We start from the raw sequence: 15,980 nt of genomic DNA, 5'->3' as shown, positions 1-15,980 counted from the left end.
ACAGAAGATAGAAAAAATGATATACTTTCCAGTACTTTTCCAGTGCTTGTTGGATGTGATAAGTACGGTGAAGATCTAAATTAGTCTGAAATTGCCATGCAAATTAAATTACATTTTCAGGTTAATTCCGTGCCCCTTAGTTTAACCCGGCCGCTATTAGCGACTAGCATGTAATTATTCGCGCTGGTCACAGCTATTATTAGAGCCTTGGACAGTAACACTGGCTTTTCATCATCAGAAATTTTATTGAGTAGGATAAACCCCTTGAGAGAAATCTTCTTGTTTTCGAGGGGGTCCTAAAGTACATTACAAAACAAAACACTCAACAATTTACAGACATACAACAACAAAGACAACAGGCATCAACACAAACATAACAAACAAAAAATGAACACAAGAATGAACACAAGAATAATCACAACCTCTCAATGGCCACAAGTTGGCCATAACATTAGCCTAGTAAAACTGAAAGAAGTAACATAATATTATTGTAAATTGAAATTGCATTTTTAAAAATTAAAAAAAATAAAATAAAATAAATATGACATAATATTATCTGAAACATGTGCAGTTTAACTCAAAATAAGAAGACAGGGCATATTTAAAACTATAAAAAGACGTCAATGAGCGTATGTTTTGATGTAATGCTTTTATTGGAGAGATAACAGTATTATGTATTCTACCTTCCACCTACTATTTAATGATTCCACCCTGCTGTATCTAATGTTTCTTTTCCATAGTGACGTTCATATGTACATGGGCCAGCCACCAGTCTACACTGCAGCTCCAGGCAGCATGGTCCCAGCAGACCTCCAGTCCTACCAGAACCCAGCCCCCGGCCCCGCCCAAGGGATGACGCAGACGCCAAACTACAGCACCGCCTCCGGGCCGAGCATAGCACCTTCCTCAGACGCCTCACAGGCCCAGTATTCAGAGAAAGCCTTGCTATAGGGCCCCCTGAGCTCACTCACGCATACACATGCACCAGACCTGATCAAATAGTTGTCGTAGATTGTTTCTTTTATTATATTTTATAATTTGTTTAATCCTGGAACAACAGACGGATAAAAAAAATTCAAATAGAGTAGACTAATCTCAACATATGGCACGCTCTGCGTTGATTTATCCGGCAGATAAATATACAGTTATACTTCTCACTGCAGGTTTTGAAGTGATCATGAGGGTTTGATTTGAAGACCCACACATGGTATGAAAACGGACACACTGTGCTCTTTTAATGCTCTTTATTCTGCATTTCACTCTCCTTCTCTATGTCTTTACATCACCCAGATGAGACAACACAGAGGAGCTTTCAGTTGCACTTTCACCTTCAGTTGCACAAGTTTTGGTCATCAATCAAGCCTGATCACTTCCAAATCTAGACCTGATGGCAATATATGCATTGTCAATTTTTATGTACAAGACCTGACATTTATTGCTTCCTTTTTTTTGATAGGACTATTGGCAAAATTGTGGTAATGTTTTATTTTATTGGTCTGAACTACATGCGAAGTTATTTTAGCTTGACTTTTTCTTCAACAATTGATGAGAAATAATCTTCAACATCTCTTCAAACCCAAGTAAATATTTATTCATTAGTCTTATCATTGGATCACCTATTCTGCATACTGTATATATTTCTGATTGTTCAGTTGATCAATTCAACTTTATTTTAGATTATAGTAGGTTCATATTACTTAAATGGACAGTTCACACCAAACTCAAAAATACATATTTTCCCTCTTTATCAATCTACGTTGATGGAAACTTTCTGCAACTATCAACAATTTACGAACCTGTAAAGTAAAGCATTACCAAAATTGACATGAGGTGTAACTGTAGCCACTTCAACCTAACCACAAAATATATATGCAATTACTATTTGATCAAGTGTGAAAAACACACAGACATTCCTTTACACTAACCTGCAACATGCACACAGGAGCTGCACACACACACACACACACACGCACACAATAAAAAAACCCAGCAGCAGACAGTTGGTTCACACATCCTCAACAGTGTATGATACTTTACCTTCACTCACACACTAACATGCCACACCCTTTTCACTTACTTAAAGCAACTGCAGTGCTAATCGTGTCACAAAAAGGGGCGTCAACTTACACACACCTTTTTTTTTCTTTTTTTTTTTATTGGAAGAAGGACTTTTAGCGATGCAGAAAACGTTAGGATGCTCCATTCTGTATATGTCGTCAACTTTTAGAAGTACTGAAAACTGAAGCCACTTTGTTTCTTTAGGAGGGAATTGAAGCATGCACAAGACTCTTGTATATACTGTACTGAACTAAGTCGTAAAGCCTCATGATGACCTCATGGGTGGGCTGTTTGTTAGCACAGCTCCGGGTGGTTCTCTCAGCCTTAAAGGTGAACTCTGCAGTCATGATGTCCCCGCTGAACTAAAGGTGTGAAAGCCAAAGAGAACAAAGTGGGGGTGGAAAACGCTAGATATTTTTCTTTTCTTTTTATTTGACTCTTAACTTCATACTGCAGAGTTTTCCTTTTCAAAACGAGCAGCTCTACATCGTCGTTGATGGATGTCGGGTTGGCTCTGTCTCCATTTCGGGGCTGTACTAACAGACTGAAGACTTGGATACTCCAAGGGGCGACTGCTCTGAACCGCCCCAGTGTCTTTAAAGCATCTCTTTAGTCAGTGTTAAAAAAATGATGATTTTTTTGTAGTGCATTTTAATTTATGTTTTGATTATTGTTATGCTATTTTAAATGGAGAAGCAGTGCAGGATGTATGTATTCAGAGAAAAGTGGAATATGTGATATTCCGCCAAACTTAGTTGTATATTTAAATCGCTCACATGAGAACATGGACGTTTCTCTCAGTGTTTGATACATGCTTATTGTACTGTAGGGTCAAATGGTAATGTGAAAAACTGATCTAACCTCCCCATGCATTTCTATCCTGTCCTTTCTCAGAGCTGTCTAACACTAAAACAATTTCTACCTGAAGCAGAAATAAGGTTTTTATGATTCTGGAAAGCACAGTCGGGATTTGTAAACACCTCTTTTTCAAGGTCCCCTATAAGCTATCAGTTACAGAAACACTTAAAGATCAAATCTTGGACACAGTCTAGTTCTCATACCTTACTTTAAATACTCTTCTACATCTTATATTTGTGAAAAATTCTTGGGAAAGAGTTTATGTTAACAAATACTGACTGAATCGCAAAAAAGCTGATGAAACAGGAATATTATTTATCTGTTAATATTGAGTGCTGCTACATGAAGGAATTACACAGCAGTTTTAAATACCATGCACTAGATTTTCCAGTTGCAGGACAGATTGGTGTATTGATCTGATATCTGTCACCATGTTTCAATGTTGGTCCTCCTTGCCACCCAGAATATAAAACAACCCACAGACTAAAGGGAAAGTTCAGATATTTTGAGCTGTGGTTGTATGAGGTACTTATCCATAGTCGGTGTATTTCCAGCAGTAGGTGGTCGGTTGGCACGCCCCCGGTTTGTGGAATCGGGGACGAGAAGTTGAGCAATGTATGGTTAAGGATGGCGGCAGCAGCACAACTTTTTTCTTTTCTTTTCAATCCAAGTATACGATATATTTATAATATTTTCACTGCCTTACTTACTTCGTCAAACAACTCTTTTTAAGTTAACCGGCGGATTGAAGCTGTGTCTTTTCTCTCTTTAAAGCCACCAGACTCTTTTGACAAAATCAGTCATTTTTCCGTGCAGAACATGGGAGTTGCTGGTCAACTTCTTTCTTTGTCAGTTAATTTGTTTCTTGTATTGTGTCACTTTGGTGTTTTAAAGGGTTAGTTCAGCTTCATCAAAGGCACAAAATACGGGTACAAAGTAGCGGTAGACCAGCAACTCCTGTGAACAAAACAGTAATTTTACTGTGCAATTTTACACATGTTTTTGCTACTTCCCCTGTCCACAGCAGTAGACTGCTGCGCTTCCATGTTGGTTATCCTGCCTGTTTCTCCAAACTGGAGGCGTGCTGACCACTGTCTAGTGTTGGCAATACGCTGACTATGGACATACAACTAAACTTAAAATAAACTATCCCTTTTTAACCTTTTAGTACCTGGGACTTTGTGGACGAAAGGCCATTTTATTCTCTTCTCTTATCATTAATATAGTTGATTTTGAAAGATAAGAAATCTTTTTTGCTGCATTCAACTAAATGCAAAGGAGAAACAGTGTTATTAATCTGTTGGATCAAAGAGGGCTGAAAATATCAAACCTGTAATAAAAAAAAAAAAAAGTAGCAGCTATTCTGGGACTGTGGGACCAGGAGCCAGTTAATCCTTACACATCATCCAAATGTAACATCTTGTTGCAACACAGCGTTGGACTGCAGCCCCCGATGTAACTTTATTGCACAGGCGTGAGATGCTGCCTGTTTTTAAGTTTTAAAACATCATTATTGTAAAAGTTCTGTCTAAACTTGTATCCTGCTGTTTGTATGTATTCTTTTAACCATACTTATTAATTGGTATTCACAATAAAACCAGGCCAAATGTACAGAATAATATGAAATGCCTTGTTTTCTTCTTTGTATAGCACTATGTTTTTGTTTTTTTATTTAACTTTGCAAAGAGTTTCACTGATGAAAAGGATTTTCAGTAGATTTTAAAGACCCTGGAAACACATTTTCCAACCAATCACCAATCAGAGTTAAGCAACATTTGGATCAAAACTTGATAACAGCATGGTTCCAACAGGCCATAAAAGTTTGTTAATTTCTGCAAGAATAGAAATTGAAATTATTTTTGTTGACTGCATGCGTCTCCCACAGTCGCACCATGTTTTATGTTTGACAGCACACTTGAGACGTGTTCACATTTTCAAGCCCCTCCCTCTCTCTTTACTTGTGTGTGTGAGCTTCTGAAAAGCCCACTAGCTCCTATAAAAATTCTCACTAAGTCAAGTCAAGTCAAGTCAAAGTTTATTTATAGAGCACATTTAAAAACAACCTCAGTTGACCAAAGTGCTGTACAGTTATTAAAATAGAATAAATCATACACAACTGGGTATAAATAAAAACAATAAAGAATAAAATACTAAAAACAGTAAAAACAATAGAATAAAATAGTAATAAAAACTCAATCCAAAACAGAGTTGGAGATACAAAAGACAAATAAAAGGGTAAAAAAGAAAGCCAAGGATTCTTGCCTAGCTGGGACTGAACGCCAAGGAGAATAAATAGGTTTTTAATAACTAACCTTGATCCATGTGTTAAACTATGCCATGTTGTGATTGAACTTGAAGAAATTGGGCATGAAAATCATAAAAAGTCCTTGAGTTTCATCAAGAAGTCAAGGAACCCCGTGACAGTAGTTTGGTTATGTTTCCAGCCTGATGAAGCAGATTAAATGCACAATATGCAATTTTCTGTTGCTGGGAGGGCCTTATTCAAAACAATAACAAAAGAAGAGTTTGGTAACGTTATGAAGTAGCGTGCGATCATGGGAATTGTTGTCTTCATCACCAGTCAGTTAAAGTGAAACCAAGTCTTCAGGAGATTTAAAATGTGTCCCCTGTCTTGCCACTAGATGGAGATATGTGTGTATGTGGGAGACCTAACAAGGCTGGATGGAAGATATTAAAGTTTCCCACCAGAAGAAGACAAGCTAAAAGCCAAGTCACTGTGGTTGTCAGTGGTATTATTAAGTTGAATTATTAAGATTTTTTTTATTTCACATTGCAATTTAAATTTGTCGCAGTTGTACAAAACTTTTCTATATGTCGACGACTTCTTTATTTTCATGGATTTCACAGTAATCCAGCACTTCTTTTTCCATTACTTGTGCACAGTTCCGTGGCTGGTTTAGTGTACATTTCTCCTTGAAATTATGGGATGAGAGTGTTCTTCTTTGTGAGCCCATAAAAAAGCGAGCATGACCACCTCATTACCTCAGCAATAAAAGAATACAGCCTCCAGTGCAGTGTAAGCAATGTCAGTGTGCAGAGTCCAACGGCCCGACTGGCTCGTTGTGAGGGAGATGATTGTCAAAGTCTTTCGCTCCAAGTTGTGACCAGCAGCTGGTGTTCAGGGACCATGCCCTCGGGGAAGACCGTCAAGTTCCTCCTGTTTGAGGTGCTGCAGTTTGCGGCCCTTATCGTACCCATCTTTGTGATTATGGAGCGGTTTGCCAGACTCATACGTGACGGGAGAGGACGGGATCTAACGGCCTACTGGCTGGTCGTGGCGGTCTCCATCGCCTATGTGACCACTGCCACCCTGCTGGTGTGGGTTCCTCTCAAATATCTGATCCTGAAGCAGCGGGGGGCCCTCTCAGAGATCACACAGTGGTAAGAAGTACTGTTTGGAAAAGTTTAATCAATGTCACAGTGATAAAATAACAAGTACCAGATAAATCAGCTCAATCAAATGACAGACGAGTGTAAAAAGTCAAAGGTTCAAACACAAAACCTTTTGAGGCAGATTTTGAGCAAAATAAAATTAATTTCATGTGGAGAAAATCACTTGATAAACATAAGGAAAAACTGTAGCAATACTTGAATTTCAAAAAAAATCCTTTTTTTGCAAATGATTTCTGCTTTCAGAAGTTTTATGAGAAAAATAAAGACATAAGTATTAAAACTAAGTTATTGTTTAGTTTAATCTTTAACAAAGCATATTTCATGTTTTGTATGCAGTGTTGGAAAGTACCCAACTATTTCAAGTACTGTACTTAAGTACAATTCTGACATCCTAATTTTATGCTACTTAACTAAATTACATAACAGCAATATGTAAAATCACTTTACTAATCTAATAGTATTTAAAATGTGCTCCACATTGACAAACAATATTAAAATGCATTTAGAAAAAAACAAAACACACAAAGTTGAAATTGCCATTCTGCAAAATTAGTGCTTTTTACTGTGGATACTAAGTACAATTTTCTGATAATACTTCTGACCTTTTATGTAATATTTTTAAATTCTGGTTCTTTACTTTTACTTATAAAAAAAAGTAGTATCTGTGTTCCTTATCCACCACTCTCTGCATGCATAGTTTTTAGAATTCATAAACCATAAAGCCTTAATTCAATACACTCAGGGGTTTTAGTGCTGCAGGTAGAACGTATGACCAGAAGCTTATGGTGGCTAATGTTAGCCAACGTTAGCTGGGTATTTTTTCCTTTTTCAGTCCTCTTTTGTATTGTAAAGTATTTTTACATCAACCCATAAATTCACCACAAAATGTGAACATTTGCTAAAAAAAAAAAAAAAGCCACATGCTCTCGCTTTAATTAACACTGTAATTAGATAATTGTCATGAAACAAAACTGTTATATTGCTTCTGAAATGTAGAGGAATCCAAGTAATAAATGGAGACACTGCATCTTAATATAAATAAAAATATAAAACAATGTTTATCACCAGAAAACTTTGCCTGTTGATTATTTACATTTAGACAAGATTTTTTTTTTGTATTACATGTTTTCTGAAATGTTTAATTGTGCAAATGATACATTATCTTATTCTGTAGTATTTGCCAATTTACATACATGTCCAGAACACAAATTTATCTGAGGCTACCTTTTGGTGAATTTAGGAGAAATGTACCTATGCAAATTGTCAGTGTAATAAAATAATGCCTAAATGTGTACTTTTGGATGTTTCCTTTCCACAAGTCTGAAAGAAGACTTGTGACTTAAATAAATAAATTAAAGAAATAAAAGAAATACTTGTGACTTGTAAATGTTCTTGCCTATAATATCTCGGCATTAGTTGCATAAAATGGATCCATTGTACTTTAACAGAGAAAACAGAAGCAACATTTATTCATTATACTGCGATGATCTTTTTTAAATGTGAACTAAAAACAACCAATTTTGTTTTTCAGGAGACCGACAGCGCTGGCATATCTCATCCTGTGTACATTCCCGTGCTTTGCCATTTTAATAGCCAGCTCCAAGGTGATGTCATCAGGACTGATTGTTCTTGTCACCTGTTGATGTTTTGCTCTGTCATGCTCCAACGGGGTCCTTGAACGGGCATATTTGTTGTAAACAGTCCATTTGTGGCACAAGCTCGTTTTATGACCCCCTTGTGTGAGAGAATGTGTTTAGAGCGCCATTATTATTCGCTGAGTGATGGTTGACACGGCGCATTGCACCACAGAGAAACAAAAAGATTGCGATACTTCAGTCTCTGGAGGTTTCGCTTCCTGAAGTTGCATCTAAATATTTTCTCAGCATGTACCTAGAGGGACTTTGGCACCAATTAAAAAAAAAAAAGACAGCTGAAACGTGTCCACCGTCACATGACTGTACTCTCTGTCTCGGGTATTCAGTAACCCACATTCAACATAACAAGTTGGACATTAACCCAAACTTAAATACCAACCACCACCTTAAAAAAAGAGGAATTTTACACATCCAGAGTATTTTATTTCTTGACATATGCAAGGACATAAATGAGAGCATCTGGCCACAAAGATATATTCATACATCAAATATTTCTTCATCTTGTTTTAAGAGCATTCAGCAGCATCTTAATGTCCATAATGATGGGGTGATAAAATCAGATGGCTTCATAAAACTTGGCTCCTCTGTCTCGGTCCAGCCAAATGCCATAATGAAGAGTTTCGATTTGGTGTCGTCCTGCTTCATCTCTCATGATTTCTAAGTGGCAGATCAGTTCTTTCAACTATTGGATTCACATTTGTTTCTGCTATCATGGGTTGTACTATAGGTGCAGGTGGACGGAGGACAGAGGCTCGACCACTTCACTGAGCTGCCTGTTTCTTTGGTGCTTTTCTGCCTCATCTGTGTGGATTTCATAGAGAGGATTCGCCCCTGCAAGCTCATGGGACAATGTGAGTCTTGAAGTTGTTGGTATCATCAAAAGTACCGGTCAAAAGTTTTAGAACACCCCAATTTTTCCATTTTTTTATTGAAATTCAAGCAGTTCAAGTCAAATGAACAGCTTGAAAGGGTACAAAGGTAAGTGGTGAACTGCCAGAGGTAAATAAAAAAAGGTAAGGTTAACCAAAACTGAAAAATAATGTACATTTCAGAATTATACAAGTAGGCCTTTTTCAGGGAAGAAGAAATGGGTTAACAACTTAACTCTATGGAGTCTTGGGCTATTTTGTCCATTTTTGAATTCTTTTCATGTCTTTGTAAGTCATTTTGTGTCTTTTTTTGGTCATTTTGTGTCTTTTTTTAGTCATTTTGTGTCTTTTGGTGTCTTTTTTTGTCATTTTGTGTCTTTTTTTAGTCCTTTAGTCCAACATAAAATGTGATTTTGAATCTTTTTTTTACTTTCAAAACACTGTCATGCTAAATAAAGAATTTTAAATGTTGCAAATGTGCATTAATTTCAGAGTACACTGAGACATTAAACTGCATCATTTTCAATTAAATTCTGGAAAAGTTGGTGTGTTCTAAAACTTTTGACCAGTAGTGTATGCATTCTCCATTTTAAGTGTTTGTGTTTTATATTGTTTTCTCTGTGAGATTAAATGGATCTTAGCCACAGGCTGTATAAAAGATCTGGACATATCATCCAGGTCTGAAAAGTGAAGCCAATGTAGAAGTGCCTCCAACCTGCATTCCTTCTTACGGCCAGCAGGGGGCGACTACAGTGGTTGCAAAAAGAAGTCCAACTGTATAAACCCTTTTCATGCAGCGTTTCCGCAAAAGTGCCATCAGTTTACCTCAGGACATTCATACTGATTCTGCAGATGTGTCCATTCACATTGCTGTCCAGCATTGTGGAACGAAGTGTGAGGAGACAGTAGTTCTGTGTAACAGAGCAGTGACAGTACGTGAACAATAAGCGATGGTATCAGTGAGGGAATTCAAAACAATGATGGCAGAAGAACTGTCTGTCGTGCTGTTTCTCGCTGTAGAGATTCTACAAACTCAAGCAAAGTTGTTCTGCATTTTGACAAGGAAATGTTCCGATCAATGTCGGACTCATGTGAAAGGCGTGTTTCTGATGATGCTGTCCACTTCCTTTCTTTTTATTATTGGTCGTATAAATAACATATTTACCATATTTTCCCTCTTACTGGCTCTGCTGGTTCACATTGCTCCCGTCTTTAACAGTTTCACCAATTTCACACCTCTGTTACTACCTCTGAAGGTGTTACAGAGCCGGGATCACTTGGTCCAGCTAGAAGCCGAAGCATCACAGAAGCGTAAATATCGCGTCTGAAAGAGGCTATAGAAGTTGATGAGAAAATGACCCTGATTCTCACTTGATTTATTATCTCAGTAAATATTCGTCCCAATGACTTTATTGTCTCAATCACTAGTTTCAAGTCTTCTTCAATACAGCGTGGTGTTCATTTTGTAAATAATGGTCCAATTTAGAGTGAAATAGACAATAAAGCAGGGTAAGCTCTTGTGTACTAGTGTCCTCTGGTTCTCATTCAGCTCCAGCCTCACATCCAAATATGGAAAGTGCTAAACAAATAACCCAAATTTCTTATTAAAAGCATAATGTTGATTCAGTTGCCAGTTTATCAGGATCACCTAACGGAAACAAATGCAGTCTAATACAACAATCCTGCAATAAATCCGACCTTCATGAAGGTTATAATGTTCAGATTTTATTGTTACTGTTTTAGAGAGGTGCTGATTCAACTTAATGGTCATTTTGGACATTTAGTTTATAGTGTTGTTGAAGTGTATTGTGTTATCCTGACAGCTGAGCCTATTATTTTATTCACCCTGTTTTAAATCAAGGAGGGTAGATGAAATAGCAGAAATGCATGATGTCAGAATCAGTTGATATGATGGAAAAACAAAGGTCAGCGTGAGCAATGGTGCTGACATTGGCTGGAGTTTAGCCTAACAATAATCCCTGTCATAAACAGTGTGTAGTTTAACAGCTGGTGTTGTGTGTGTGGGAGCGGGGGATACTCAGGTTGCCTGAGACTTAAAATTCTGACCTGACCTGGGTCATTCACTGACAGGACTGGTCATTTACGGTTAGGAAAGGTCAGAGTTCAGGGAAAGGTATGCATGGGGGAGCAAAGGATAGGATGTGAAGCTTCAGCAAACAACAACTCACGCACATAAAGTTTGAAAGATCAGTGAGATGTTCAATCTCCAGATGCTTGGTTAAGGGGTGGTAACCAATGCATATCATTTACAAATTGACCAATTGCGTTAAAGGAACACTCCACCGTTTTTTCATATTAAAACATGTTATTCGGTCAAGTAAGACGAGTTGATACAGACCTCTTGCGTCTCAATGCGTGCACTCAATTGCCCTGGCGCGCGGCGCCACTTGGCTAGCACTTAGCTTAGCCCAGTTCATTCATTAGGATCCAAACAGATGGACAGTTAGAAGCGACCAAACTCCTCCACGTTTTCCCTATTTAAATACAGCTACACGAGTAGTTAAACGACCAAGTATGGCGACACAAAATAAAACGTGGCGCTTTTCTAAGCGGATAAAAAGGATAACTATAATGTATGGCGGAATAGCACTTGGGAGCACTTCGACTCGGTGCAGTAATATCATAGTGTCGCCATACTTGGTCATTTAACTACTCGTGTAGCTGTATTTAAATAGGGAAAACGTGGAGGAGTTTGGTCGCTTCTAACTGTCCATCTGTTTGGATCCTAATGAATGAACTGGGCTAAGCTAAGTGCTAGCCAAGTGGCGCCGCGCGCCAGGGCGATTGAGTGCACGCATTGAGACGCAAGAGGTCTGTATCAACTCGTCTTACTTGACCGAATAACATGTTTTAATATGAAAAAACGGTGGAGTGTTCCTTTAAAGAGCCCACCCATTGTCCGGGATTTCGCCAAAATCCAAGAAGCTGTGTGTAACATCAAGGTTTCTTGTAAGCACTCTGTACTGTGGTGCCATCGGGGTCACATGGCAGAGTCCAGCGCTGAGCATTGCATTTGGCTATGATTCTTTCAATAAATGGTTGACTTTATTCATTTGTCCTGAGTGTTTTGTAAAACCAAGTTTAGGAAAAAGAACCCGGGTGAGAGGTAGAAGCTGTAAAAGCTTTACGCTCTAACATGTGTGTGCTCGTGTCATTTGCAGCAGACAGTCTGGATTCTGACTTTGACATGTCGGGCCCCGTCCTCACCCACCTGGAACAGGTGACCACGGTAACGGGCCAGCTGCACGCTGATGAAGGCCAGAACGGTTCGACCCGGGCCCAGTCAGAGGTGAGGAACGGCAGCACCTCGGGCAGGTTGCAGGACTTTTCTGGATCACCGAACCGCTCAGCAGTCAGCCCACGAGCAACCACCGCTGCCTACCTGTACTCCTCATCCTCACGCCGCCGCTCCTACTCTGGCCGCCTCGGCTTCCTGTGGAGGAGGGACGGGAGGGCAGAGGTGTTTGTGGACAGTTTCCTGTTCTGGCTGGACACTGTGGAGATGGTGAGAGTGGCGGGGGAGCCGTCGGTCTTCTACTCGGCCTGGGTGTTCCCCGTCTACATCCTGGCCTTCATGTCTACTCTCCGCATGGCCATCACTCCTCACAACCCTCTATTGTCTTTAGCTGGAGTTGCTCTGCAGGATCTTCCGTTCTTCATCATCCGAGTGGCTCTGATTGTTGTGTTCGGATATGTAACTCCTGTGTTGTACCCTTTGAAAAATGTGCTGGTGAGCCTGACTTTTCTCTATTTTACATTCCTGACTAAGCTGAAGATTTTCAGAAGTCAGAGCATGTTTTGAGGAGGAGTGGTTCATTCTGCTGTTAATGAAAGATCCACTTTGATTGTGGATGGTTGAACAGTTGGTGTATTTATGTGTAGGGAGCAGCAGCAGACGAGCACGGAGCTGGAGCAACTCGCTTTGCATTGTAATGGCTGCAAATGTACGAGGACGCCAGTCATCCAAATCAAAGTGTAAAACTAAATCTGGATTTAAATCATAAAAGTGTGTGTTAGTTGGAGTGTACAGTAAGCCAGCTGTTCTCATATTTCTGTGACATATTTGAATCCAAATGTATTTATTGAAATTTAATTTTATGTTTACCTGCTTCTCTTTTGTATCTATCTTACATTTGTTAACATAAAACATTTGTTGTTTTAAAAAAAGCTTCTAAATAAATAACCTTTGTTTTAACATAGGTGCCAACATTTTGACAATATTTTCTTATCAGCAGTTGGTCAAAAGACTTCTTTGTTACCTGCCGCCAGATAGTTATCAGCTGACTTTGTAGCAGGAGCAACACTACGGTCACAGGAGATCCTGACATCAGTGCTATGAATTCAATCATCACTCATGACTCATGTCTGTATCTGCAGAGACCTAGCCCTCTGCCTGTACGTTTTTTCTGTGATCTCAATGTGTTTTTTGCACCAGCTTTTGGGCACAAAGCCACAGAAATAGCAGAATAAACGTAGAATATATATATATATATATATATATATATATATATATATATATATATATATATATAGTACAGGCCAAAAGTTTGGACACACCTTCTCATTCAATGTGTTTCCTTTATTTTCATGACTATTGACATTGTAGATTCATCAAAACTATTAATGAACACATGTGGAATTATGTACTTAACAAAAAAGTGTGAAATAACTGAAAACATGTCTTATATTCTAGTAAGCAAAGGGTGGTTACTTTGAGGAATCTAAAATACAAGACATGTTTTCAGTTATTTCACACTTTTTTTAAGTACATAATTCCATATGTGTTCATTCATAGTTTTGATGCCTTCAGTGAGAATCTACAATGTAAATAGTCATGAAAATAAAGAAAACGCATTGAATGAGAAGGTGTGTGTCCAAACTTTTGGCCTGTACTGTATATTGTAAGGCAAAAATTCAATCAGACAAATCTTGTTCCAAAGCAGCTGGGGACAAGTTTCAATGTTGTGTTTTACAAACAGTTAGTGACAATTTCTGCATAGTATTTCTTTAAAAAAAACGCATAAGGAACTCCTCCAACCTTGTAATTTGACTACATTTCCATTTTATTTCACTTTCTCTATTGACTTAAGGCAGCATTTCATATGGAACAATAAATTCAATAAGAAAAATCAATAATAATCATAATTTAAGTTCAAGGCACTCATTAGAATAGAGAAAGTTAGCAACTGACAAATTTCATAGCAAATATAAAAAAAGCAATAAAGCTCAGAAGCGTGTGCTCGTTTGGTGGCAGCGGCGCAGGACGGAGAGGGGAGAGCTGCAGGAGGACGGCAGCATTTTATAGTCTCGTGGGTCCTGTTTTGTTTTGTTTCTTCCCATTTCCAGAAAACTGCTTTCCACAGCTTCAAGGGCTTGTGCAGACTACAAGATTTTGCCACGATTTGCCTATCAGAGAAACCTACACCCGCACCCTTAGGATCAGGACATTGTCTCTCAGGAAAGAAAGAAGGATAAATAATTATTTATTTAATTTACAGTGAAACTTCCCCAAAACATGCCATGAAAATGCCACTAGAAGCATCTGTAGTAATTATGGAGCTTTTCCTTTTCTCTGTGTGTGTGTGTGTGTGTGTACATGGTGAGGGATTATACTCCAGTCAGTGCAGGCGTCATTGAAAACACTGTTGGTTTCTTTCTCCTGATTTCAGTTGCACTGTTCTTCTTTAGCATATGTTTGCCGTTATCACAGAGTGAGCAGATGGATATATTCCCTTTGTGTCTTCTAACTCACTCGCTTCGTCCTTGGCTGCTGCAAATTAGCATCTCACCCTCGTCTTTTGCCTGTGGTGCAGGCACCCTGGTGGTTTATGTGTTTTTATGGCCGTATAACTCAGTGAATAGTAACCTTGGGCTGTGTGTGTGTGTGGCTGTATCAATACAGAATGCCACAGTGACACCACAGAGAGACACTGGTGTATAATCTGTAGTCCTCCACCAGGACTCGTCTGACAGAATTACACCCTATGGAACACTTGGTCTTTGTCCGTCTGATGGATGAGCCGGGGCTGCGTGACTGTTTAAGGGAATTTCCAAATCAGTGACTCCTGTCTGTCTAAAAAAAAAGGGGAAAAACTTGAAGGAAGTTGGGGTGGAAAGCAGCAAACACTCTTCTGCATTTGTGGTGATAAATTGGGTGAATCACCGTTTCAACACTGAGTGGGAAGATTTGTTAAATGTGTTATTAATGATGTACACGGCCAGTGAAAGGACACTAGACAAGCAGCTGTAATTCACGGGGAGATGGCCTGCCTTTCATTTACTGGTAAACTAAAATTAACTATCCTTAATTTCCCCACAGCCATGATCATCCTCCTCCTCCTCCTTAATGATTCATACCATAATCTGCAAGAAAGCATTAGTGCAGCTCGAGTTATTGTGGCCATTTTACAGTCATGTTGGCAGTCTCCTGAGCACTTTTTCTTTCTCCCGTGACACAGAATGAATGCTCTGACTGATCAAAGGAAAAAGCACCAGCCAGCATCTATTCCTCTTTATCTGAGTTTGAAAGATCCACGTTTAACTATAAAGAGGTCTCTGAGGCAGAGGCTTTTTATTTAATTCTTTTTTTTTTTGTCATGAATGAACTTTTCATGTGTGCTTAGAGAAGATTTGCATTAATCATCCAGTTCGAACTTCATATTCAGCATGCAAAAACCTGAAACTGAGTCCTTAAAATCAAATTTTATTAAATCTATCCATGCAGCAGGATAACTTAGACACATTTCCAATAGATCAACTTTTTTGAAGTGCTTTCTAAAACTGGTTCAAAGGCTGCCATCTGATTTAAAAAAATTAAAAAATAAATAAGTAAATAAAAATAAAAACACTTTTAAATAGTCTACTGTCAGGTTGTGCAATTCTGGTTGAAATACTAAATAATTATTTCAATGTAATATTATTTTAGCCATGCTAGCTGTGTGGCTCTTGTGCAGCAATGTTGCACCCATTTTAAATGTTATCAAGTGATAGAATTAGTGTTATCAGCCTCATTGATATGCTTACATTCTTGTGCTATAATGACCCTTTTACAGTTTTTGAACACATTTTAGCAACAGAAATATGTCAATAGTTTGTCAAGGTATGC

The 15,980-nt window shown here is 38.5% G+C and overlaps 2 protein-coding genes across 2 annotated transcripts in view; both read left to right on the top strand.

Annotated features, from left to right (window-relative positions):
* The window catches only part of LOC131980340 (collectin-12-like), a 60,916-nt gene extending 56,374 nt beyond the window's left edge, over positions 1-4,542 (top strand). Inside the window, 1 exon segment of the mRNA XM_059344560.1 lies at positions 741-4,542. Coding sequence (XP_059200543.1) covers positions 741-951 — 211 coding nt within the window. The 3' untranslated portion in view covers positions 952-4,542.
* Positions 4,543-6,049: 1,507 nt separating this feature from the next.
* Positions 6,050-12,889, top strand: tmem236 (transmembrane protein 236). The gene is made up of 4 exons (XM_059344557.1): positions 6,050-6,318; positions 7,862-7,934; positions 8,713-8,836; positions 12,037-12,889. Exons 1-4 carry the CDS (start codon positions 6,065-6,067, stop codon positions 12,675-12,677), a joined length of 1,092 nt encoding a protein of 363 aa, XP_059200540.1. The 5' UTR covers positions 6,050-6,064; the 3' UTR covers positions 12,678-12,889.
* The last annotated feature ends 3,091 nt before the right edge of the window (positions 12,890-15,980 follow it).

This window comes from Centropristis striata, chromosome 11 (assembly GCF_030273125.1).
Source record: "Centropristis striata isolate RG_2023a ecotype Rhode Island chromosome 11, C.striata_1.0, whole genome shotgun sequence".
NCBI classification, from domain to species: domain Eukaryota; kingdom Metazoa; phylum Chordata; class Actinopteri; order Perciformes; family Serranidae; genus Centropristis; species Centropristis striata.
This window is presented reverse-complemented; position numbering and strand designations above follow the sequence as displayed.